The sequence below is a fragment of the Erinaceus europaeus genome, chromosome 10 (assembly GCF_950295315.1).
Source record: "Erinaceus europaeus chromosome 10, mEriEur2.1, whole genome shotgun sequence".
NCBI lineage: Eukaryota > Metazoa > Chordata > Mammalia > Eulipotyphla > Erinaceidae > Erinaceus > Erinaceus europaeus.
The window spans coordinates 120,676,303-120,702,848 of NC_080171.1; the positions used below are offsets into that span (position 1 = coordinate 120,676,303).

At 43.4% G+C, this 26,546-nt stretch overlaps 1 protein-coding gene across 4 annotated transcripts in view; it reads right to left on the bottom strand.

The window, feature by feature from the left end:
- ARHGAP28 (Rho GTPase activating protein 28) overlaps positions 1-26,546 on the bottom strand; it is a 203,347-nt gene that overhangs the window by 120,484 nt on the left and 56,317 nt on the right. The window contains exon 1 of one of the 4 annotated variants that reach the window (XM_060200702.1): positions 17,232-17,373. The exons of 2 other annotated variants lie outside the window; for them this stretch is intronic. In XM_060200702.1, the coding sequence (XP_060056685.1) occupies positions 17,232-17,299 (68 nt within the window). In that variant the 5' untranslated portion in view covers positions 17,300-17,373. Of the gene's footprint in view, positions 1-17,198; positions 17,374-26,546 lie in introns of those variants that run through there. One more of the 4 variants, XM_060200704.1, reaches the window with a different exon arrangement.

A 26,546-nucleotide genomic window follows, 5' to 3' on the forward strand; every position in this document is an offset into this window, starting at 1 on the left:
GAGACTTAACAACGTATTGCCTAACAAAAGACTGTGACTTAAGTAGGCATTTCTTTTTTCATTGAAACAAATCAATCTTTTCTTTAAAAATCCTGTATCTATTTACTTTAATGATTACATATAGATAGAGGAGGTGGGGATGCCAACAGCCACAGAAACACTGCCGAGCTCTAGTTTAAGGTGGTACTAGGACCCAACCTGGGGTCCTCAGAGCCTCGGGTATGAAAACTTTTTGAATAAACATGATGCCATCTCCTCAGCCCCTGAATAGGCAGGCATTTCACTAATCACTCAAGGGGGAATGGAGTGGCTCTCTTTTTAATAACATTGCACTGAAATTTATTTCAGAGACAGTTTATGAATTTGTCCCATGAATTTCCTGTTCAGAAAAAAAAAAAAAAAAGTCAGCACCTCAATTCCTTGAGGGCTCCTGCTGCCTCAGTGCAAACACTCGACTCCACTGTTCCTTTGAGAACAGTGATTTTGAGAACAATTTGAGAACAGTGATTTTGAGAACAATTTGGCCAACGTGACATAAAGTGGAAGCCTGAGGGGGAGAGTAGGGTAATCGGCTACCTTTACTCAGGATGTCCAAATACCATTGACGTGAGAAAGCATCTGTTTTCCATGGTCTCCGTCTGTTTATGGGGGCGCTTCTGTACATTCAAGCTTAGTAGCCAGTAGCTCTGACTTAGATAACGTTGATGCCTAGCTCCACCTCCTTGTGCTGCTATCTGCTGCAGCATGTACTTCCTGCTGTCTTGACTTTGTGAACTCGTCTCATTCCTAGACTGTATTCGCTGTATTGAGGGCCTGGGGTGTATCTCTTTCTTCTCCTGCATCCCCAACACCTATGGCGTTGTGTTGAATTCAGAGGATGGGCACAGCTGCCCACTAACTTAACAAATAAGGAGTTGGAGGGGACGCGGATTTTACTTCAGAATGACAATTGTGGAGAAGGTGGGAAGCAGGGCTCAAACCTGGGGCAGTTGTGGGCTTTCCCCAGAAAGACAGCAGTCACAATCAGAATAGAAAGCTTAAACCCAGCAGGGCTCCTTCCTGGCTATGTTCTCCCAGAGAAAGGAGCCCACCTCCACTGCAGTGTTTTTTTTATCTTTAAAATGCAAACACATCACCTGGGAATCTCCTTCCAAAGCTGCTTTTCTAACACAGCTCCCAGGAGGCTATAGATTAGAGGCATCAATGTGCTTGGGGATCTGTGTTCTAAATATCTAACTGCAAGAATTCAATTAGGGTCCTGGTAGGCAAGGATAACACACTGAGAGTCTGTGAGAGGACTTAACAGGTGGCAAGAAACCAACGATTACAAATGATAATAATAAGGGGCCAGGCAGTGGCGCACCTGGTTAAGAACTCACATTACAGGGCACAAGTACCCAGGTTCCAGCCCCTGGATTCCACCTGCAGGGGGAAAGCTTCATAGGTGGTGAATAGAACTCTTGTCTCTGTCCCTCTCTCCCTCCCATCTCCTCTCTCAGTTTCTCTCTGTCTCTACCCAATGATAAATAAAAATATTTTTAGTTTTTAAAATAATAATAATAAGGGGCTGTGTAGTGGTGTGCCTGGTTGAGCATACATTACAATGTGCAAGGACCCGGGTTCAAGCCCCCAGTGTCCACCTACAGGGGAAGGAAAGCTTCACAAGTGGTGAAGCATGATACAAGAGGGTGTCTCTCTCCCTCTCTATCACCCCCTTCTCTCTAGATTCCTAACTGTCTCTATCCAATAAATAAATAAAGGTCAAAAAATTAATAATAATAATAAAAACAAAAACGCTAGCACTTAGAAGCATGAGCTGTCACTAGTCCTAGGTCAGACAGAACAAAAACAAGGTTACAGAAACCAAAGATCTTTGAAGCTGAAGTTACCTTCCAAGTGTGTGTTGTGTGTGGGGAGAGGGAGGGGTGGTCAAGAAACACAGGTCCTTACTTCCTTGGAGAAAGAGGAAGCAAACTCTTACTCTCTCCTCCACCTTCTCATTCCTTCCTGTGTCTTCCACTGCTCAAACTCAGCTGGGACTTAAAGATCAGGGAGGCAGAGCAATCCAACACAGGAACACTGGCCAATTTAGTGATTTACTATGTCCTGTAATTATTACTGTTTGGTGTATGTTTTTTTGTTTGTTTGTTTCAGCCTCCAGGCAGTACCACTGGGGCTTGGTATAGGCACTATGAATCCACCACTCCTGGAGGCCATTTTTTTCCATTTTATTGGCTAGGACAGAGAAAAATTGAGAGAGAAGAGAAGGACAGAGATGGAGAGAGAAAAGAGAGAAGCCTGCAGACCTGCTTCACTCCTTGTGAAGCATCCCCCCTGCAGGTGGGGGAAGGAGATAGAGGGGGCTTGAACCCAATTCCTCAGTACTGAACTTAGTACTGTGTGCTTGACCAGGTGCGCCACCTCCGGCGCCCTATGTCCTGCAGTTAAAAGTAAATGCCCTTAAAACATAAAGTCAGTCGGGCCGGGTGGTGGCGCACCTGGTTGAGAGCACATGTTGCAACGCTCAAGGACACAGGTTCGAGTCCTGAGTCCCCACCTGCAGGGGCAAAGCTTTACAAGTGGTGAAGCAGGGTTGCAGGTGTCTTTCTGTCTCTTACCCTCTGTCTTTCCCTTCCTCTTGATTTCTGACTGTCTCTATCCAATAAAGAAATGATAATAAAAATTTTTTAATAATGAATGAAAAAAAAACACATAAAGTCAGTCCTTGAGGGTGGGGAGAGGTGAGGAGGAAGACTGCATCAAGTCTGTTTGCTTTTTTTTAAAATTTTTTAAAAATTATCTTTATTTATTGGATAGAAACAACCAGAAATGGAGAAAGAAGGGAGTGATAGAGAGGGAGAGGCAGAAAGACACGTGCAGACCTGCTTCACCACTCACAAAGCTTTCCCATTGCAGGTGGGGACAGGGGCTTCGAACCCAGGTCCTTGCGCATTGTAACATGGGCGCTCAGCTAGGTGTGATGGTCCCTGTGTTTGCTTTTAACAGCAATCTTTTGGGAGGAAAAGAACCTTCAGGGAATGGGTAAGTACAGGGCAGCTTTAAAGATAACAGAAGAAGAAGCTATTGCCTGAAGCAAAGGCAAAAGGAAGTGCTGGGGAGGCAAAGTAGGGTGACCCTTAGGTTGTCTGGAAGAAACAGAACTAGCACATGGGGCAGAGAGGAGGCAGGAAAATTAGCCTTCCCTGGTCTCAGACCCTCTCTGTCTAAAACCCTCCACCTTGATGAGACAGCCAGCTCTTAAAAATATCCAAGCAGAAGTTTGTGGGGGGGGGGGGAAGTATTATATATGCGCACATATAAGTACATCTTATACTCTTAAAAAAATCCAACCGTAAGTTTGTTAACAGAAATAAAATTAAGATTATAGATATGTAATCATAAGTAGGGGGGCCAGGTGGTGGCGCACCTGGTTGAGTGCACACGTTACAATGCACAAGGACCTGGGTTTGAGCCCCTGGTCCCCACCTGCAGAGGGAAAGCTTTGCCAGCAGTGAAGCAGGGCTGCAGGTGTCTGTCTCTTTCCCTCTCTATCTCCCCTTTCCCTCTTGATTCCTGGCTGTTTCTATCCAATAAAGATAAATATAAAATTTTTAAATAATAATTATAAGTATGTATGTATATATACACACATAACAAAGGGTATTACTCATAAAGACTTCTTAGGAAAACAAAAATCAGAAAAAGCAACATCCTTATATTTATATTTTCACCAAGGTAAAAATCATTGTCTTTCCAGAACTCCTCCTACCTTCTGCACCTCAAAAACAATTTTGGTCCAGTGTGGGAGAAATGATAAGGGGAAGATGACCAGAGGGCTTGGAACTTGCAACTCCATCAGGACCTAGAAAGAGAAGAGGAAAAAAGGGAGGGACATTTGGATGTAGTGACGCGTGTGTGTGTGTGTGTGTGTGTGTGTGTGTGTGTGTGAGAGAGAGAGAGAGAGATAGAGAGGGAGAGGGAGAGGGAGAGGGAGAGGGAGAGGGAGAGAGAGACTTCGAAAGGAAGAGAAGAGGGAACAACCTAAAGGGGTGTGGGGGGGTGGGCAAATATAGACAGATACTTGTAGAAATAAGTCAACCCATATTTGTAGCTGTGAGAGAACCGCGGTAGCTTCCCATGGAGGGACTGAGGATCCAGAATTCTGGTGGTGGGAACGGTGCAGAGTTGCACCCTATTACCTTGTAAATCAATATTAAGTGACTAATAAGAAAGAGAGATGCAGAGGAGAAGACAAAGCAAAACACTGTCACCTCTGACAACATGGAGGGACATGCCCTAGTTTCCTCAGTGACGAGGGGACAGAGCTAAGCGCTGTAGGAGTCCCTGCCAGGTGTGGAGGGTAGCCAGGAATATTGTTGGAATCTCCAGGAAGTCAGAACCCAGTGTGAACCCCGACTGCTGAGTCAGGCTTGGCTGCCCTTAGTCAGGGGGATAGGATACAATCTGGCATAAATAAACATTCCTCTTCATTACCCTCAGGCCCTTCTCAAAATCCATATTCCAAGAGAGGTGGTCAGTTCACTACATGCCCCAGGGAGAAACTGTCAAGAGAGAAACTAACAAACCAAAAAAGAAGAAGAAGAAGAAGAAGAAGAAGGAGGAGGAGGAGGAGGAGGAGGAGGAGGAGGAGGAGGAGGAGGAGGAGGAGGAGGAGGAGGAGGAGGAGAAGAAAAAAAAAGAAAAAAAGAAACACCAAAGCTTCCAAATCCTTGGCACTATTTCAAGTGAGACAAAGGAGTTCTGGAAAGAGAAATGAACCTGCAGAACAAGTTTTGGTTGTTGTTGTTATTGTTGTTGTTGTTGTTGTTAGGCCTCATTCCCAAGTGGGGAAAGGAAAAGGTTTAGGTGGGTGTGTGTGTGTGACATAATAAGTGATTGGAGGCTATACACTCAGTGTCTCCCCGCCCCCAGGATAAAGCCCACGTGTGTCTGGGAGGAGCTGGGATTATTACACGCTGCCCCCAAGAAGTTTGCCTCCTGTGTTTTCACTGATTACAGGAGGCAACCGCAGACATCCCAGGGGCAAAAAGAATGGCAGAACTGGCAGCTGTTAAGCTAAGGCATGGTGGGGTCAGAGGGTCCTTGCCTTGTCTAAGGGGTGATGATTTCAGCCATTGAGACAGAAGGGTAGAGAGAGGGATTGATTCTCAGTTTGACAGACACTCCTGGCCGGGGATAAAGGTCCTTAGGGCAGTCATAGCTGTGTGCCCCCACTCCCACCCCATTTGCATCCCAGGAAGGCATTATCCAATTTCACTGAGGTCAGAGGGTCAGCTCAGGGAGGGCCAGACCAGACTTCCAGCCCCAGACTGCCTCTATAAAGGCACTGCCCAAAATGCAGACAGGGGCAGGGAGAGGTGGGGAGGTGGGGGAGCTTCTGAATATATTTGAATTTTTATCCAGAAGCAACTCAGAAAGGTGTTAAATTGGATGAAGCTGACTGGCTGTGCCTGTGACTAGATGAAGTTTTTCCGCTGTCAGAAATGGTAGATTAGAGTTGGAATATAAATTTTGTTGCCAGAAATAAAGTTTACTTCTGTGACTGTGACATTCATGTGTGATAGAAGTCTGATTTTTTTAATTTTTTTAAATTTTTATATATAAAGTGGAAATATTGACAAGACTATAAGATAAGAGGGGTACATTTCCACACAATTTCTACCCTCAGAACTCCATATCCCATCCCCTGATAGCTTTCCTATTCCTTAACCCTCTGGGAGCATGGACCCAGGGTCATTGTGGGATGCAGAAGGTGGAAGGTCTGGCTTCTGTAATTGCTTCCCCGCTGAACATGGGCATTGGCAGGGCAATCCATACTCCCAGCCTGTCTTTCCCTTTCCCTAGTGGGGCGGGGCTCTGGGGAGTTGGGGGATTTTTTTCTTTTCTTTTTCTTTCTTTCTTTCTTTCTTTTTTTTCTCAGCTCCCAAAGCTAGAATGATGTATGTAAATACTCCATGGAGGTCAAACCGATGTGGAAGCAGTGGTCTGACTTCTGCTGAAGATAAGAGAACATGACTGCAGCAGGCCATGTAGCCTAGTCAGTGATCTGACCAGAGCTCTGCTTTGGAGCTCACAGGTCCAGAGGATGCTCAAGGAGCAACAGCCCTGCCTGGAAGTCCCTGAGCCTGTCCAGGCCCTCAGTCCCACCTGAGAGGAAAGAGCAGTCAAGCCCAGCTTACACACATCACAAACAGCTCCTGCTCTGTGGCCCACAGGGACAGCTGACTCCTTCTCTTCACTTCTCCTCTCACTCCCCTCTGCAGCTTCTCAAATTACCCCCCAATTCACAATGAGGACATCCCTTAGATGAAGGAGGACTCTTGGGTTCTGTGTCAGTGATATTTTGGGTTCTCTTCCATGTACATCAGAAGCAGCGGCATGGGGGGATTTCTGCAAGAAGTTTGTTTAAACCACCTTTGTTGGTTAACACTAATTTTGAAGCATCAATTAAAAAAAAAAAGTATAGGAGAGGCAGGGGAAATAACATAATGATTACTCAAACAGACTCTCACGCCTGAAAATCCAAGATCCCAGGTTCAATAACCCTGCACCTCCATAAACCAGAGCTGAGCAGTGCTGGGGGGTGGGGTGGGTGGGTAAGTCTTGACACGTGTATTTTTCCAAATGTCTAGTACATCTTTCCAAAGAACAATAACAAAATGACATTTTAAATGTTGTACAAAGCAGCCACATTCTGGGAGATGGAAGATAGTTCACCTGTTAACAGCACACACTTCAGCATACAGAGGAGCTGGGTTTAAGCCTTCAATCAGCCTATGGAAGTCCTGCACTGGGAAAAATTCACGAGTGAAGCAATGCTGCAGTGTTTCTCCTCCCTGTTTCTCTGCCTTTCATCTCTCTTTAAAACAAACAAACAAACAAACAAAACTCTGCCAGGATTATGCAGGTTCAGGGCGCCATCAATAACTCTAATTGCAAAAACAAAAAAGGAGAAAATAAAAAACAAACAAACAAAACAGCCCTGTTCTTCACAAGGATTGGCAAGCAAGGGAACAGGACCTTTGCTCTACAACCAGAGCTAATACTGTTCATGAAATGGCTATTTCAGGAGTCACAGTGCTGTTACCTGTTCCTGTAATGTTAGTACTGAAAACTATGACAGAAACTCCCCACAAGAACAACACAGCGGCCCTGGAATATCAACACAGAGTTCAGACTCTGTTTATGAAAACCAAGCCTGTCCCACGGCAAGGCAAGACCTTTTGCAACTGTGTCTTGCCCAAGCCAATGTGACAAACAAATGTTAGAAAAAGTTTTCCATTTGTTAACTCTACCTTTCACATCCTGATCAGCAATCAGCAAGCCAGGTCTGACACGTGGGCAGGCGGGCAGATGCTCACGCAACATACGACACGATCGTCCTCACCTGTAGCTCACAGTACGTCCTGCTAGGACACCTGGACCCACAGTAAACTTTACAATCATCTGTGAAAAGGTGTATAGGCCCTGTGTCTGCATGCTTCTACGCCACAAACATGAAACAAGTATCTTCGACTATTAAAAACAGAAAAAAGGCTACTGCAGTAGTCGGGTAAATGTTCTTGGAGACCTAATCTGAAGAACAAAGAAAATAAACCGACCCGGGGGGCAGGGGGAGCAGTAGCACAGCCGGTTAAGTGCACATGGTGCACAGCCCAAGGACTAGCATAAGGATCCCGGTTCGAGCCCCTGGCTCCCCACTGCAGGGGAGTCGCTTCACAGGCGGTGAAGCAGGTCTGCAGGTGTCTTTCTCTCCCCCTCTCTGTCTTCCCCTCCTCTCTCCATTTCTCTCTGTCCTGTCCAACAAAGACGATGATGACATTAATAACAACAATAATAACTACAACAACAATGAAAAACAAGGGCTTCAACTGTCCTGACCCTACTTAAGGTGTGGGTGCAGGCCAGCACTCTGCTTACAGAGATGGCAGGTGGTGATTCTGGGAGAGGAAGGGAGAGATAGGCCCTGAAAAAGTACACTCTCAATAGCCACTAGAATGAGCTGTTATAACACCCCAATATTATTATTATTACTATTATTGTTATTATGATTGTGCCTCCAGGGTTACCGTTGGTTCCTCAATACAGGCCCTACGAATCCATTGCTCTTGGTGGCTATTTTTTCCATTTTATTGTACAGGAGAGAAGGAAATTGAGAGAGGAGGGGGAGATTGAGAGGGAGAGAAATAGACACCTACAGAACTGCTTCATTACTCGTAAAGCGGTCCTCTGGCAGGTGAGGAGCAGGGACTTGAACCGGGATCTTTGCGGGGTCCTCGCTCTTAGTACAATGTGTGCTTAACCGGGTGCGCCACTGCCGATATTATTTTCTTTTTTAAAATTATTTATTTATTTATTTATTTTCCCTTCTGTTGCCCTTGTTTTTTATTGTTGTCGTTAATTGATGTCGTCATTGTTGGATAGGACAGAGAGAAATGGAGAGAGGAGGGGAAGACAGAGAGGGGGAGAGAAAGAGAGACACCTGCAGACCTGTTTCACCGCCTGTGAAGCGACCCCCCTGCAGGTGGGGCTCCGGGGGCTCGAACCGGGATCCTTAAGCCGGTCCTTGTGCTTCGCGCCACTTGAACTTAACCCGCTGCGCTACTGCCCGACTCCCGGATATTATTTTCAAAGCTAGCTAGCTAAGAAGTATATTCCGTTAAGGAAAATCACGTGTTTCCAGATAGGTATTTATGCTGGTCGATGTGCATTCACACTCAGTAACCACACGTGGCACTCTGTAGTGCCCAGCACTAACATGCCTCTTGGTCATCGGTGACAGTCCCATCCAAAATGCTGGATGTGCTATCATACTTTCTCTTTAAAGCATAAGGAACCAGCGATGAGAAAGGTGGCTTAGTGATCAAGTAGTTAAGAGTGATATTCCGGTCTTTCCCATCATAATAAATCTTCATTTATTTCTTCTTGATTTTTTAAATTATTTTTATTTCTTTCTTTATTTATTGGATAGAGACAACAAGAAATCAAGCGGGAAGGGGGGTGATAGAGACGGAAAGAGAAAGTAAGACAGTAAGACGCCTGCAGCCCTGCCTCACCACTCGTGAAGCTTTCCCCTGCAGGTGGGGGCCGGGGGCTTGAATCTGGGTCCTTACGCACTGTAGCATGTAACCAGCTGTGCCATCACCCGGACCCAAAGTAAATCTCTGAAAGTTTCATAGAAGAAGTAGCGATAAGGAGCTAAAGGCTTAAAGAGAATGTATTATTGGTGCGCAAACAAATACTGCTAAGCGGAAGCTCTCGGACTAGCAGACAGACAGACAGACAGGCAGTGAGTCTTCAAGGCAGGAGGTCCCTGCTCTGGGAGATCATCCTACAGGTCCCAGCTAAGCAGCTGCTACGGAAGGGCCCTAGGAGAGACTCGCACTCAGCCCTCACAGAGCACACCCACGAGAGTCAAACGTTTTGGAAACCTAGGAAGATGCCAGTATAGTTTCTTTTTTTTTTTTTTTTTCCTCCTCCAGGGTTATTGCTGGGCTCGGTGCCTGCACCATGAATCCACTGCTCCTGGAGGCCATTTTTTTCCCCCTTTTGTTGCCCTTGTTGTAGCTTCGTTGTGGTTATTATTATTGCCCTTGTTGACGCAATTCGTTGTTGGATAGGACAGAGAGAAATGGAGAGAGGAGGGGAAGACAGAGAGGGGGAGAGAAAGACAGACACCTGCAGACCTGCTTCACCGCCTGTGAAGCGACTCCCCTGCAGGTGGGGAGCCGGGGGCTCGAACCGGGATCCTTACGCCGGTCCCTGCGCTTAGCGCCACATGCCCTTAACCCACTGCGCCACCGCCCGATCCCCTCCAGTATAGTTTCTAAGACGTTTTGCAAGAAACCTGAAGTTCAGGGCTTGCCAATTATTTCATGTGGATCCCACATCCGTGGGACACGGAATTCTGGTGATGGCAATTGTGTGGAATAATGGCCCTCTTATCCTGCCGACTTGTCGATCATTGTCAAATCAAAAAAAAAAAAAGAGTGAGCTAAGCACCAAATTCAACATTTTCACTGAGTGCACAAATTGCCGTGTGCAAGATCCCCGGTTCAAGCCCTCAGGCTCCACGTGTGTTTGCGTGTGTGTGTGTGGGCGGGGTTTGATGAGCAGTGAAGAGATGTTGCAAGTATCTTTCTCCCTCAGTCTTTATCTACTCTTCCTCCTCTCAATTTCTTTCTGCCCTATCAAATCATAATTTGATATATATATATAATATACATATATCAAATTATATATATATACCTTTTTTAAAGTAGCTTATTCGAGGCAGGGTGTGTCGCACCTGGCTGAATGCACACATTACAGTGTGCAAGGACCCAGGTTCAAGGCCCCGATCTGCACCCACCTGCAGGGGGAAAGTTTCCCCACCTGCAGGGGGAAAGTTTTGCTAGTGGTGAAGCAGGGCTGCTGCTGTCTCTCTGTCTCTCTCCCTCTCTATTTCTCCCTACCCTCTCGATTTCGGGCTGTCTCTCTCCAATAAATAAAGATTTTTTAAAAAGGTAGCTTATTTTAAAAAATGTTCAACAAAGATATCAAGTAGAAAGATATGCAAAATTCTGACCAGTAGAGATGGGCCAGGTATGACATCTCATGCATTCCAGAAAGAAGTACTAATTTTTTAAAATATTTATTTATTCATTATTGGATAGAGACAGAGAGAAATTGAAAGGGATGGGAAGATAGAGAGGGAAAGAGACAGACACCTGCAACCCTGCTTCACCACTCGTGAAGTTTTCCCTCTGCAGGAGGAGACCAAGGGCTTGAACCTAGGTCCTTGTGCCCTGTAATGTGGGTGCTTAACCAGGTGCGCCACCACCTGGTCCCAGAAATACTAGATTAAGAAACAAAAACACGGGAGTCGGGCAGTAGCACAGCGGGTTAAGTGCACGTGGTTCGAAGTGCAAGGCCCAGCATAACAATCTCGGTTCGAGCCCCCAGCTCCCCACCTGTAGGGGAGTCGCTTCACAGACGGTGAAGCAGGTCTGCAGGTGTCTGTCTTTCTCTCCCCCTCTGTCTTCCCCTCCTCTCTCCATTTCTCTCTGCTCTAACAAGACATCACCACCAACAACAACCACAACAACAATAAAAAAACAAGAGCAACAAAAGGAAAAACAAATAAACAAATATAGAAAAAACAACAAGCCCAACAAAAGGGAAAATAAATAAATAAAAAAGAAACAAAAACACACAGAGCCTGGGAGGTGTCAGAGATCAGGAGGGGGGCACGTGGCATCTAGTTCAGCAGGTGACACTTCAATGGCATCTGCTCGTGAAGTGAGCCACTACTCCATGAAAACAAGCTTCCAAAATTTCCCTAACAGAATAAACGTTAATAGGGAAGAGGAGGAAGTTCAGAAACTTCAGCTCCGGATGACTGCCTCCTGACGCAAGGGCGATCCGTGCAGCCAAAGATGAAGAAGCTCTTTTGGCCGACTGCAGGGTCAGTACAAGCCAACAAGCGCAGGAATGCCAAGAAAACTAACTGGATCTTAAATGGCCTAGAAGTGTATCATACAGAAAGGGGAGAGGATGATCTTAAATGTAGCAAAACTGAGGTTTGGCTTCAGGTATCACATTAAGGAAGGATGTGGACAGGCAAGATTGAATTCAGAAAAGACTGAATGGAGGCTGAAGACCCAGCAGCACATGTGGAAATGTTGAAAGCACTGGAGAAGTTTAGAAGAAGCATGATCACAGTTGTCAAATATTTCAAGCACTCTCGAAGAATAATCTGTGTAGACATTGGACACACACACAAAAAAAAACAGAACCAATCTGGGGGTTATGTGGCCAATAATTCTACAAGTTGGCAAAAGAGAAAAATAACATTTTTTGTTTTGATTATTTTTATTTTAATCTATTTATTGTTACAGGCAGAGAGAAATTGAGGGGGGAGGGGGGTTGAGTGAGAAGAGACAGAGAGACACTTGCAGCCCTGCTTTACCACTTGTGAAGCTTTCCTCATGCAAGTGGGAACCAGGGGTTTGAACCTGGGTCCTTGTGCACTGTACTGTGTGTGCTTAACCAGGTGCGCCACCGCCTGGCCCCATGTTTAGTTCTTATCCACTGCTACTATCTGGGTAGACCGCTTCATTCAAGCAGAGAGACACAGAGAAGTAGCAGAGCTAACCCCTAGTACTGTGGTTCTCCCATGAGGTCTCACGGCTCAAACCTGGGTTATACTCTCTGGTCCTTATCCTTTTTTTTTTTTTTAAATTTACTTATAAAATGGAAATATTGACAAGACCGTAGGATAAGAGGGGTGCAATTCTACACAATTCCCACCAAGGGGCTCAGTTTTTGCCTGAGTCTGACAGCTAACATTATCCATTCTCTTAACTTACTGATTTAACATTGGTTTACAGTGTTAGAGTTTTAGTGATACAGTTTCACATGTGTAACATAAGACACATAGCATATGTACCACTGAAGTTCCAATGCCATTACAACAAAAAGACAGCCCTTGACCTACTTCTATCCCCAGCCAAGTTCCTTTCTTTAAATAAAAGCATGCTTGTTTCCTAAGTAGAGGAGTATATAAATATTAAAAGAAAAATACTGATAAGCTAGTCTTTAGGAATTTGGAGATGTCAGTGTGAGATGGGTGTGGAGATTCTGAAGAAGGAGGCATGGAATCTGAGCTAGAGTTTGGCAGATGGGATCAGTTTCTAAATCCATGTTGGTCAAATAACAGCCAAAGGGCCAAATGCCTGGTAAATTCAGACAGAACTGTAAACACAATACCTACATGCTCAGTCAACTCATTCCGGGTTTATGGATATACAATGATTATCACGTATTCTTTCTCCAACTTGGCGATTTCATAAGGGATAATATGATTTCCTTCTCTGAAAAGTGTACCACACACACAAAGAAAAAAGATTTACATATTACTAGGAAGTAGAATAGATGTTATCTTCTTTAAAAAAAAAAAAAAGTAGGTGAGAAATGAAAGTAGAATGTGGTCAAATAATGGACTGGGAGGCATCTGCCACAGAGTAGAGCTTGGTCCTTGTTATGCATGCAGCCAGTGGTCTGAGCCCCAGCACCACATGGAAACAGCACAGACAGGTTATCAGATGGTGGGGAGTGGTACCATCATGACTCTATTTATCTATCTATCTATCTATCTATCTATCTACCTATCTATCTATCTCTGTCGCTGTTTATCTGAAAGAAAAAAAAACCCTTCTGAAGTGAACTGTCTGTCGGCCTCCACCTTACTCATATTGCTACAAAGCCCCCTGCTTTGGTCATTCCCATAGCTTTTGTGGGTGTCATACTCCAGCGTAGAGAGCACTTGGTCAGCCATTGGAGGTTCTACTATACCAGCTCCTCTCTTCAGCGGACAGGACTGTCATGCGGTGATTGTCTCACATCTCCAACATTCCTTTAAAGGTTTACAGGAAAATCATTTGAAATAAAATCTGCAAGATGGGGAGGGCGGGTGGTGGTGCACCCAGTTGAGTGCAAATGTTACAGTGCGCAAGGACCCGGGTTCAAGCCCCGGCCCCCACATGCAGGGAGAAAGCTTCACAGGTGGTGAAGCAGGGCTGCAGGTGTCTCTCTGTCTCTCTCCCTCTATCACCCCCTTCCTTCTTGATTTCTGGCTATCTCTATCTAATAAATAAATAAAGATAAAAAGTTAAAAAAAAAAAGATGTGAGGGGAAGAAAAACCTCGCTCTACTTACTCCAGAATATTTAGGTGGATAACTGAAATACCATACTTATAGCTGCTTTTTCAAGCAAAACAATGTGATGATTGGTAAAGTATCAAATCAAGGTGGACTGGGTGGCGTGGCGGTGGGGGTCTAAACTGGGATAACCACAGAAGCGAGAAATTCCCTTTCCATAGCTGGCCCAAAGATTACTATGTAGATTCACAAAAGAAACAGTTTAAATAAACCTTTGTATCCATTCAATGAAATGGAGAATTGTTTACATTAATCCACACAGCTGGCTGAGACCAGCCCTGTTTGTTACTCTGCTGTCTTACAAACAGTGAGTCTGGTACCTGTGCCTTGTAAACCTGTTATTTATTCACCACTAAAGTCACTGAGCAATGAATGTCTATCTTATCAGCATTTAGGTTGTCCAAACACTCTTTTCAAAGGCCCCCCCTCCCCCCGCCTCTAAATAATCCACAAGATTCCCTGTCACTAAGAAACAATTCCTTTTTTTCCTCAATCCATTCTTCCTTCTGTGTAAATAAGCACTTGGGCTCAGTCGTTCTTGGTGGAATCTTCTCTCTGTAGACAGTCCCATCCCCAATTTGCAGGACACCTTCAGAGAGCATGGTTAAGGCTCTTAGAATTTACCTCCCAAGGTGATGGCAAATTGTTTCCCCTCATGCCTTTTCTGTAATAATACCCCACATCTCTCTAAGGAACTGCTTTCCCCTCTGCTTCTGGAAAATTTCCAGGCAGAGTGAGTCTCTGTTTACTTCAGCAAGAGTGATTCAAAACACCACCTCTGGGGCTTATAAACGCTTCGTAACACATTCCTGCACGCAGCTCAACTAGGGTCAGAAAGAAGCCTTCCAGTAAAATCCATGACTTCATGCTTGTTCTACTTATTGCAGAAGTTCACTGATTTTCTTTTAGTTCATCTCCAACTACTATTATTTTTTTTAAATCTAAAATCTCTGCCAGAACCCTGGAGAACAGAGCCTTGCATTACCTTGCCCTCTGATGTTACAATTCCTTATCTGCAAAACTCTCTTTACTATTTAGGTAAGGTAATGTGTTTTGCTTACCATCTGATTTTTTTTTTTTTCTGTTCTTTTCTTTAGGGTCAGAAAAATAAAAGTCTTTGTTTGTACCTTCAAATATACACACAAGTCCTATCTTGTTAGATTCTTCATTGATTAGCAGAGTTGCTATTCAATTAATCCCTTGGTTTAGAGTTTAAGAAATCTTTTCAAAACTGTAAGATAAGACATAACAAAGGAGGTTGGGCAGGGGGCACTGATCCTATGCAGAACTGTAGGGGCTGTCAAAATAAGTAGAAGGAAGCTGAAACTTAAAATGCAAATGCGTTATTACAAGATTTAAAGTCTCAGTCTCTATATATATTAGTCATCAAAGTTTTAAGTTCAGGTTGTAAAGAAATAAGCACATCAAGGTATTGGAGCATCTAAAACATCAAGCTGAGGATTTATACCCTATCATGGGCCTTGCTTTTCTTTCCTTAGTGATCCTTGAAGTCATTGTTGTTGGATAGAACAGAGAGAAATGGAGAGAGGAGGGGAAGACAGAGAGGGGGAGAGAAAGACAGACACCTGCAGACCTGCTTCACCGCCTGTGAAGTGACTTCCCTGCAGGTGGGGAGCCTGGGGGCTGGAACCGGGATCCTTACGCTGGTCCTTGCGCTTATGTGCCACCTGAGCTTAACCCGCTGCTCTACCGCCCAGCTCCCCTAAGTAGGCTTTCTTACCTCACACTAAACTAATATAAAAAGAAAACTCACGGTGGGGGAGGGGGATCCGGCGGTAGCGCAGCAGATCAAGCACACATGGCTTGAAGTTCAAGGACCAGGACCAGCGCAAGAATCGCGGTTCGAGCCCTGGGCTCCACACCTGCAGGGGGGAGTTGCTTCACAGGCAGTGAAGCAGGTCTGCAGGTGTCTATCTTTCTCTCCCCCTCTCTGTCTTCCCCTCCTCTCTCCATTTATCTCTGTTCTATCCAACAACAATGACATCAATAACAACAACAATAAAAAACAAGGGCAACAAATGGGAAAAAAATAGCCTCCAGGAGCAGTGGATTCGTGGTGCAGACACTAAGCCCCGGCAATAACCCTGAGAGGCAAAAAAAAAAAAAAAGAAAGAAAGAAAGAAAGCAGGCTAGTTCACTGGGAGTAAAACACACATTGCTTTTTAGTATAAAATATTATAGTGAAACAATTTATAAAAAATAAACTATAAACACAGTTGCAAAATATAAAGATCCTACTGCTCACACTGTGAAGCAAATAACTGCCATCTAATTTAAGGGAAATGAAATTCCAATATGCAACAAAGCTACCCTTCCTAACATTTCCCTTTCCTTCCAACACATAACACAAACACTAGAAGAATGAAAACAAAACGGTAGACAAGTGGAGTCATGGAGAAGTTAGTTGGTAATGGTGTTTTATCCTCCATGGAAGAATGTACTTATTAAATATTGGGTTCCCAGACATATCATGATATATTTTTTTATGTTTTTCTATGCAACAATGCATCATGACTTTTCCAACAATCCAGTAACCTTAAAGTAGACCTCTCTGGCTTGTTAATAAACTGACTCCTTTTCCGACATGCTGGTAGGGAGAAGTAGAGGAGAGTAGACTTGCATGCCTGAGGCTCAGGGTCCTAGCTTAAATCCCCGCAACATAAGCCACAGCTGAGCAGTGCCGTGGGGAGGGGGGAAATACAGCTTTTATCAGCTGTTAATTTTTCCAAGAAGATGGACAAGGGAGAAGCAGGTAAAGTCCAGGATGAAATCAGAAAGAACACACAGATATGCTGTATGCAGAGTCCCAGAGAAAACAGTTTTCAAGAGGACAGGCACATGATACAAACTACCCCACACCTGTCTTCACTAGGGCAACAAGTACTGAAAACTTCTCATTGGTGTCCTTTGTCCCAGCACTGAACTAAATGAGGGAAAACTTAGCCTGATCAGAGAAATACAAAAAGCTCTACTAAAGACTGGGGTAATGGTGTCTGCTCCATAGATGTTGTAAAATTAGGTAATTATCTAGAAAGTTTAGATTAGGTGGGCTAAGGGTTCCTGCCCCCAAAAAACAAGTATTGGGAAAGATTTCTGTGTCATTCAACTCTCTGTATTGAAGATCAAATCTTAACTAATGTTCTCAAATTAGTAACAGGTCTTATCTGCTTCTGTACTTGAATTTTAGAAATTTAGATTCCTACCACCACAAGATCTTCTTTGAAAAGCTAAAACACGACAGTTTTATCACTCAGCATTATGTATCTATAAATCACTCACAGAAGTGCCAGCCCCACCTATGTGCCAGCCCCACCTATGCCTTCACCTAAGAAAGGATTTTAAGTCATGTTAACTATCTGCTCTCTACTTTCATCTTTTAGATAAAAGAAAGAGCCAATCTGCAGAGAGACATCTGCAGTCAAAGTTATCAATTCAGGAAACGTTCTGAACCTTACCTCTTGACAGGTAAAAAGTCTTAGGGATCATACCTCTCAGGGAGAAGTACAAAACACCTTTGCAATTGTGTGTCCTCATGACGCTGAGATGGGGGTGCCATGGCCCCTATTCACTTGCCCACACCTGCTGAACTATGGCTGCCAACACCTCCGAGGTAGGACAGATGACTGTCTCCAGCCCTGAGGAGCCAGACAAACAAAGAGCAGTGCAATTTCTGCTCTAAATGCAGGAGGAGTTCCCACTGTGGCTATTTAAGGAGGTGCTGCCCCCAGAACCTTCCTGTTTGTGTCCCTGCTGGGTTTTCATCCATTTCCTTAGAAGACTGCAAAGTGTAATCAGCTTCAAGAAGGCTGAGGTTCGGTGTGTAAAGGCAATTTTTTGAAAGTTTTTTTTCCCCTCTCCTTCTTTCCTCTACTGGGCAAATAAAAGTCACTAGACATTAACTTATTTTGTTGATTTACCAAGTTTTTGATATAGTCACTAGGCTTTATTTTTTAAAAAATACTTAAAAGATCAAAAGTTAATTTTCATAGTTTGGTGAAAACTTTTCTACTCTTGAAAGGTTCTTCTGCTTAAAATGCCAAATTAGACAAAAAAAAAAATTTGTTCAGGAGTAAAGGTTTTTTTTTTTTTTTTTTTTTTTTGCCTCCAGGGTTATTGCTGGGGTTTGATTGATGCCTGCACTATGAATCCACTGCTCCTGGAGACCATTTTCCCCCTTTTGTTGCCCTTGTCCCTTGTTGTTTTATCGTTGTTGTGGTTATTATTGTTGTTGCCATTGTTGTTATATAGGACAGAGAGAAATGGAGAGAGGAGGGGAAGACAGAGAGGGAAAGAGAAAGAGAGACACCCGCAGACCTGCTTCACCGCCTGTGAAGCGACTCCCCTGCAGGTGGGGAGCTGGGGGCTCGAACTGGGATCCTTCTGCCTGTCCCTGCGCTTTGCACCACATACGCTTAACCTGCTGCGCCACCGCCCGACCCTCAGGAGTAAATCTTTTTATACAAAGCAATAATGCAGAGAAAAAATATGTGTGGATTGTGATGAGAGCAAGGGTTTGACTCAAAAACATATTTGTCAAGAAATTACTAGTTTCAAGTACAGAAATATTCCAATCTTGCTGGGCCTCCATAACTTTCATAAAAGGGGAGGGGGACACACTTACACAATTTCCCTGCTGTTGTTCCATATCATCTGACATTACTAGCTAGAGAAGAAAACATACATTAAATTATAGTACGTAGACGTCTGCTTGCAGAGCGTCTAAATTCTCCATTGGCACGTAGGCTGGCAGAGGGCAGAGACCTGATTAGTAACCTGATTTAACAATATTCAGAGTCCTATTGTATTAACATGTAAAAAGCATTCGCTAAATAAATGAACCGGTAAATCATAATCTCCAGAAGACTGAGCACAAACTTGCACATGCAGTAAGCCTGTGCATTAAATTAGTAAATGATGACAATTTTTTTTTTTTTAACCAGAGCACTGCTCAGCTCTAGTACAATGGGGGGTGGGTGGTGTGGATTGAACCTGGGGCTTTTTGGAACCTCAGGTATGAGAGTCTCTTTGCATAACCATTATGCTATTTAATGCCCCCCCCCCACTCACACACAACTTCTTTCTATAGAGAATTTCCACCCCAATAAGTTGGAGCTCTTGAAAATAACTGAAATAAATAAAACTATAAATAAAACTGTTAAACCACCTGTTTAAATATTATGAGGCTAATTAGTGTACACATTTCATATATAAGGATATTAGGTATAATATCCAGTATAAATTATTTGACTAAAAAATGTTTATCTTAAGCTAGGACGTATTTCAAGTTCTCCCAGAGGCTTAGTACTGTTAAAATCAAAGCCCTCTTTCCTCTGTTGCCCTTTAAGTTCTATCTTGGTGGCGGTGGGATTTGATAAGGACTCATTGACTTTTTTTTTCCCTTTAAGAATCCTGCCCAGACAGACAAGAAGGATAAGGTTGTGTGGTGCCTTGTGATTCTTATGATCCAACCAGTAATGTTTAACACAGCATAACAGCATGCCAGGACACAGGATAGTAACAGATTTAATCCTGAGCCTCCACATCATTGCCTGAATCCAGTTTAGCCCAGGTGAGACCACAGAGATGAAAAATCAATTATTTAATGCCTGCTCTTTATCCATTGTGTATAAAGGAGACAGTGACCATAGTAGATATTTTCCCGTTTTTATGAAATTACCAAGCCACCAAAGACACTCAGTCTTGAAAGGGCAAAATTCCCTCTAACTTCTAAAGATTTCTTTTGCTTGCATGGCATAATCTGTGAAGCAGAGTTCAACAGCTTTTGATCAAAGAAAAACAATCTGAAGAACAGATAAGGGTGGTCAAACAAAAACAGAATTTGGCGTCTTGAATCCTCTACCTTCCTCTGGGCTCAGAGTTTCAGACACTGCAACAATGTTTACCACTGCCCTGTTAGCGCCTCTTCTTCCTGCGTGCTCTCCAATGCTAGAAATCTTTTTAATGAAGGAATTAAATATTCTAAAAACTATTCTGAAGAGGGTTTTTGTTTGTTACAGAGCACACTACTCAACACTGGCTTATGCTGGTGCAGAGTATTGAACCTGGGTCCTCTGGTACCTCGGGCATGCAACTTTGTTGCACAAATGGTTTTGCTATTCCCTAGTCTGGCCAGAAAGTGATTTATTTTTTCCTTATTTTAATTAATTAATTAATTTATTTTTTAAATCAGAGCACTGTTCAGCTCTGGTTTATGATAGTGATGGGGACTGAATTTAGGACTTTGAAGCCTCAGGCATGAGAGTCATCTTGTATAACCATTATCAGATCTCTCCCACCCCAGAAAGAGACTTTTGACAGGAAGGCTCTCTCACCTGACATATGTCCCCAGGTGTGACAAACTCTGTCTACACAGAGCTGCCAAATTCTGTTTGGTGATCAGATATGACTGAAATGTCTCCCCAACATACATATTTGATGGGGGCAGGTCATGGGTGGGAGGGGGAGGAGTGAACTGTAGAGCCAATCACCAGACAACTTTTTTCTTTTTATCTTTTTTTTTTTTTTCCTCCAGGGTTATTGCTGGGCTCGATGCCTGCACCATGAATCCACTGCTCCTGGAGGCCATTTTTCCCCCTTTTGTTGCCCTAGTTGTTGCAGCCTCGTTGCGGTTATTATTGCCATTGTTGACGTTGCTTTGTTGTTAGATAGGACAGAGAGAAATGGAGAGAGGAGGGGAAGACAGAGAGAGCGGGGAGAGAAAGACAGACACCTGCAGACCTGCTTCACCGCCCGTGAAGCGACTCCCCTGCAGGTGGGGAGCCGGGGGCTCGAACCGGGATCCTTACGCAGGTCCCTGAGCCTTGCGCCACGTGTGCTTAACCCACTGCGCCACCGCCCGACCCCCTCTTTTTATCTTTTATCTGTGATAGTAAGCAGCCTTACTAGTACCCTCCCTTCTCCCCACCTGCCCCTTCTGACATCTTTCCTGCAGACACTGTTGTGCTTAGGAGCGGGAGAGAGACTAGCTTTATTGCCAGTCTTCACGGCAGTCATGAAGCTATCATTTTGTATTTACTTAGCAACTGAAAAGACGTCTTCAACATACTGCTCCTGTGTCTTGTGCTCTTTCGATGAATGTCTGAGCCCGTGTATTTTATTTTAATAAAAATTTATCTGATGCTATAAAAAAAAATGTAAGAACACAGTCTTGCAAGTAAGACAATGAATAGGCAGACGTGACTAAAAGGAGCAAATGCCTAATTCAGCATCCCCCCACCTGACATCACTCAGTATGTACACTGCAGCAGAACAAGAACGCAATTTCCCTTTTTGGCATCTATATTTTGTAGTACAACTGACTGACTCAAGACAGCTAAACCCTTGTACTTATAATGAGTTAGAAATTCAATACAAAAAAAAAACAACAAAATTACACTGAAAGGATAATCTTACTGATAAAGTACCTTTTTGATAGTTAAATCTAAGCATTTAATTCTATTTGTATACAATAAAGAAAGAAACAGTTTATCTTACCCTTTTAAATCCCTCTTAACTTGCTGCGGGCAAGAGTTTGCTGTCTCTTCCCCTCTCTTTCTCCTTTCCCTTCTCAATTTCTCTTTGTCCTTATTAAATAAATAAACAAATAGTGTTTTCTTGTTTTTTTTTTTTTTAGAAAATAGATAGAAACAAAACCCAGTCAAAAGAAAAACTCGAATTAGAAGCAGAGAGTAAGGCATATCATTTAAACAGTAGCCCCAAGGAAGCTTGGCTGGCCATGTTAATTCAAAGACTTCTGTGTGGGTTTGGGTTCTGAAGGAAGCTGAGGTGGATGCTGAATCAGAGGCCCAAGAGAGAGAACACCAAGGCGTGTGCAGCAGACCTTTTCCTGCCTGAGATCCCAGGCCCAATTTCCAGCACTATCATAAGACAGCGAAGCAACTTAAGATTTCTCTCTTCCTCTTCCTCTTCCACTCTCCCTTCCCTTCCCTTCCCTTCTCTTCCCTTCCCTTCTCTCTCTTTCTCTCTTTTTTTGTTCCCTCTCTCCTCCTTCCTCACTGAAACAAAAAACACAAAGGTCCAGAAAGTTTATAGGTAAAATAACAGTGAAAGACAAAGGGGAGAGGAAGCAGGATTGGGCAGGAAGCAGGCCTCAGAAATAAATGTGAGAGAGCAGGGAAACATGGGTGGATAGAGAGAAGACAACTCAGTCAATGGCCATTCAAGAAAGTCTCAGCCGGGCCCATGGAGAGTCCCTGGCTGCTCTCACCCACGTGAAGAGTTGGTGCTGAGCTCTAGTGTTGCATGTACTTGGCCATGGGTCAGCATATCCTGAGGAAAACACTACAACAACAGTAAAGTGGAGCCAGGACCCCGTGTGGGCTAAGTATACACCTTCTGGGACATCGGTTTGAAAAGCACAACTCTAGAGCTGCTATTGCTAAGTTTAGAGCAAAAATTATGGTCAAGGGCCAGGAGGGGTATTTCGTAAAAATTTGCTATGATAAAAAGAGCCGAACAATGCCAGCTATGCACTAAACCACAGGTCTTCAAAATACTGCAGTAAACTCTCAGCACTGAAAGGAGAAAAAAAGACAAATCCCAACTATAGTTGGCTAACTCTAGGCTCCTCTCTTAATAATACAAATAGACCAAAAATCAAGAAAAACACAAAGTGAAGGGCAGCGACCAAATTAAAATAATGTGTATTTACAGAAGACTGAACATCTAAAAGGGCTGAATACACATCCTTTTCAAGTTCATAGGGAACATGAACATATGTCTGGCCACAAAACACATCTTGACAAATGTTCAAGGTTTTACTCATACAAAATACTTCCTGGGCTGGTGAGTTACATCACTTGGATAGGGCTGCTTTTTGGATAGGGCCTAGGTTCAAGTCCAACTCCCCCTGCACTAAAAGAAATTTCAGTGGTCCGGGAGGTGGCACAGTGGTAAAGCTATGGACTCTTTAGCGTGAGGTCCCAAGTTTAATCCCCGGCAGTACCTGTGCTAGTGTGATGTCTGGTTCTTTCTCTCTCCTCCTATCTTTCTCATAAATAAATAAAATCTTTAAAAAAAAAAGAAGAAGAAGAAGTTTCAGGGCTGTGGTCTCTCACTCTGCCTCTATAAAAAAAGAAATAAAAATAAAGTCCATCTTTATCATGATGGAATTCACTCAGAAAGCAGTAACAGATATGTAGACAATCTTCAAGTAATGGATATTGTTTAATTTCAAAATCATAGAGATCATAGAAACCCCCAAATACATTAGAAAGTATACTAAGAATAGTAAGAAAATTACAAACGTTAGTATGTGTGTCAACAAGCGTACAGTGAGCCATTACCACCCACCCCCATGAAGGAGGGGGAAAATAATATGTAAAAATCCTACAGACTACAAATGGTCAATGATGGAGTATTACAACTATTCATGAGGAAACTCAACAACTTCAATGTAACAGAAAAATTCCTTGAATCATATTGAGTACTAAAACTGAAAGCAGCAGCAGAAGTGCAATCAATTTTATTAGTGAGATGAAATTGATAATCTAAGTCCTCCCATAAACAAAGTTCAGGCCCTAGACCTCTAACAGATCCCTCTGGCCACTGTCACAGGTCATCTCCATCAGGAACAACATAATGGACCCTCTTTGCGGGCCCCTACAGGACCTTGCCCTCAATGTGGATCAACAATAGTAGGGAGTGCTCCCTTCTCCAAAGAGAGGTTGGCTAGCATACTCTACCTACCACCCGAGGAAGATGGGTCCTGAAATGAGTGCAGCCTGGAGTGTTCCTAGCTGTGACCACAGAACGTGAGCTCAGACCTACAGGGATGCAGAGGTCACACAGGCTCCTGTGCTGAATATGGGCCCCAGATCAAACTGATGGGGTTTACAGTTAGTAATATTTATATACTTTCCCTATATTTGGGAGTTACTCTCTTCCCTGATCCAGCTTTCTAGTCTTTATTCCAATTATGACACCATCTCCCCAGACAATAACTTGGGTCCACCTACATATTAGCTATGAGGCTGAGGCAAAAACTAGTAAAGTCATCTGCCCTTTGGAATATACCTAAAATAGACCTACTAGCTTTTTTCATAACAGAGGCCCCCCAAATCTTCATCTGCAATATTCTTGCCGTTAGGTTCATGATTAGTCAACAATTTGTTCTGCTTTATATCTTAATTCTTTTTCAGCCACCAGGTTTCAAATGCTACCATGATGCCAACCTGACTTCCCTGGGCAGACAACCCCACCAATGTGTCCTGAAGCCCCGCCTCCCCAGAGCCCTGCCCCACTAGGGAAAGAGAGAAACAGGCTAGGGTAATCTGCCAAAGCCCATGTTCAGCAGGGAAGCAATTAAAGAAGTCAGACCTTCCACCTTCTGCACCTCATAATGACCTGGGTCCATACTCCCAGAGGGATAAAGAATAGGAAAGCTATCAAGGGCGGGGATGGGATACGGAGTTCTGGGGATGGGAACTGTGTACCTCTTATCCTCTGGTCTTGTCAGTATTTCCATTTTATAAATAAAAGTCAAAATACAAAGAAAGTTCAATCCCAGGTGGCTTCTCTGATACTCTATGAAGTATTTGAAGAAGAAACAGTACAAAACCTGTGTAGAATATAGAAAGAAGGAAGTCCCCATTTAAAAAAAATTTTTATTAATGATTTAATATTGATTTTCAAAATTATGAGGTAACAGGGTATAATTCCACACTGTTCCCACCACCAGAGTTCTGGATCCCCATTCCCTCCACTGGAAGCTACAACAGTTCTCCCAAGGTTGCAGATATGGGAACTACAACTATTATTTCCACAACTATCAGTCTATATTTGTATCTATTTCCCCTTCTTCTCCATGGTTCTGTCTTCTCTTCCTTTGCAAGTCACACCTACGTCTATTACTACCTTTGAATCTCCCTCCCTTTTCCGTTTCTCTCTCCAGGATCTGATAGAAGTTCGAGTTGGGAATCCTCTGGTCATTTTCCTCTCCTATCATTTCTCCCTCTCTGGAAGTATGGACCAAAATTCTTCAGGGGGTGCAGAAAGAAGGTGGGAGGTCAGGTTTCGGTAACTGGGAAGTCCCGATTCTTTGTAAGAGAAATTGGGAATACCAAAATCAAAGACGTTGGGGGGAAAGAAATCTCTACAGGCCACTACCATTCATGAACATAAACAACTCTCAACAAACTATCAGATCAAATCCAGTGTAACTCACCTGGTGCTGCACGTATCTTCTGGTGCCTGGGGACGCAAACTGCCCCAGGCTACCGATCATAAGGAGAGGAGGAGAGTCTGAGAAGGGAGGAAGGCGAGAGGGTTCTAGAAGAGATCAAGGGGAAGAAGAGATCTCTCTCTCTCTCTCTCTCTCTTTCTCTCTCTTTTCTCCTCCCTTTCTCTCACTTTCTATCTGAGAAACAGTCCACCAGAATCATCATGCAGGTGGGAAGCCCCAGCAATACCCCTGCTGGCCAGAAGTCGGGGTGGATGGGGGAATCTGTCCATCTGCATGTTAGCTGTCAGGCTCAGATAAAAATTACTAAAGTCATGGGCCCGTTGGAACATAAATAAAATAGACTTCCTAACTTCTTCCCACACGAAGACCTCTATTTTCATCTACGCTATTCCTACTTTGGGGTTCTTGTTTATTGAACAATTTGCTTTTCATTTTACTGCCTTTCAGCCATCAACTTGCAGATGCTACCATGACACCATCCTGACCTCCCTGGGCAGAGAACCTCACCAATGTGCGCCAGAACTTCACCTCACCTCACCTCACCTCAGAGCCCTGCCTCCACTAGGGAAGGATAGAAACAGGCTGGGGGGGTATGGATCCACCGGCCAACACCCATGTCCAGCAGAGAAGCAATTACAGAAGCCAGACCTTCCACCTTCTGCACCTCATAAAGAATTTTGGTCCATATTCCCAGAGAGGGATTATGAACAAGGAAGCTTCCAATGGAGGGGTTGGGATACAGAACTCTGGTGGTGGGAACTGTGTGAAATTGTACCCCTGTTACCTTGCAATCTTACTAATCATTATTAAATCAATAATATATTGTTATTTTAAAAAAATCTAGTATTAGCAGATGATGTTTTGTGAATAATCCCCAAAATTCTTAGTAATGATTACTGCTCAGTCATATTTTCCTTTTGTTTTTTTATATTTATTTTCCCTTTGTTGCCCTTGTTTTTTTTTTTTTTTATTGTTGTAGTTATTATTGCTTTTGTTTGTATTTTTCTTTTATTCTTTTTTGGCTGCCTTCCTGTTGAAGCACATTGCTATCCTCTCTACTGTAACACAATCAATTCACTGGGACAAAGCAACTGCCTATGATTTCTAATGTCGCCATTTTTAGCACTTAGGTCACAGTATGTAACATGCCTGGAGTCCAATAATTGTTTGCTGACTTGAACTGACTGAGCAGAGAAATTCTATTACAGTGAAATCTTTAATTAGCCCTGTAGAAAATAAAGGAAAACTGATGATAAGATGTAGAATGACCTTCCATGAAGTTATGATTGATTGGCTTTGCAAGGCAGGCTTAGAAACTGAATCTAATGGTCTTAGTTTGATCCAATTTGTCAAAGTGGGACTTTTTTAAGCTCCAGAAGTCAGGTTACTGCAATGAAGTCAGAGCCGACTCAGTGGGCTGTAATAAGAAGACATCTTCTCCTCACAGCACTTCAGGCCTCTGTGGAGACACACAGGCTATTGCTGTCTTGAGCTATTGTTGGGGTGCTAGGAACAGTCTGCAGACAAATGTCTGCACTTTCTCATATTTGTGTACATGATGGAAGTCTTGATAATGTTTTCTTTTTTTTTTTTCCCTTAG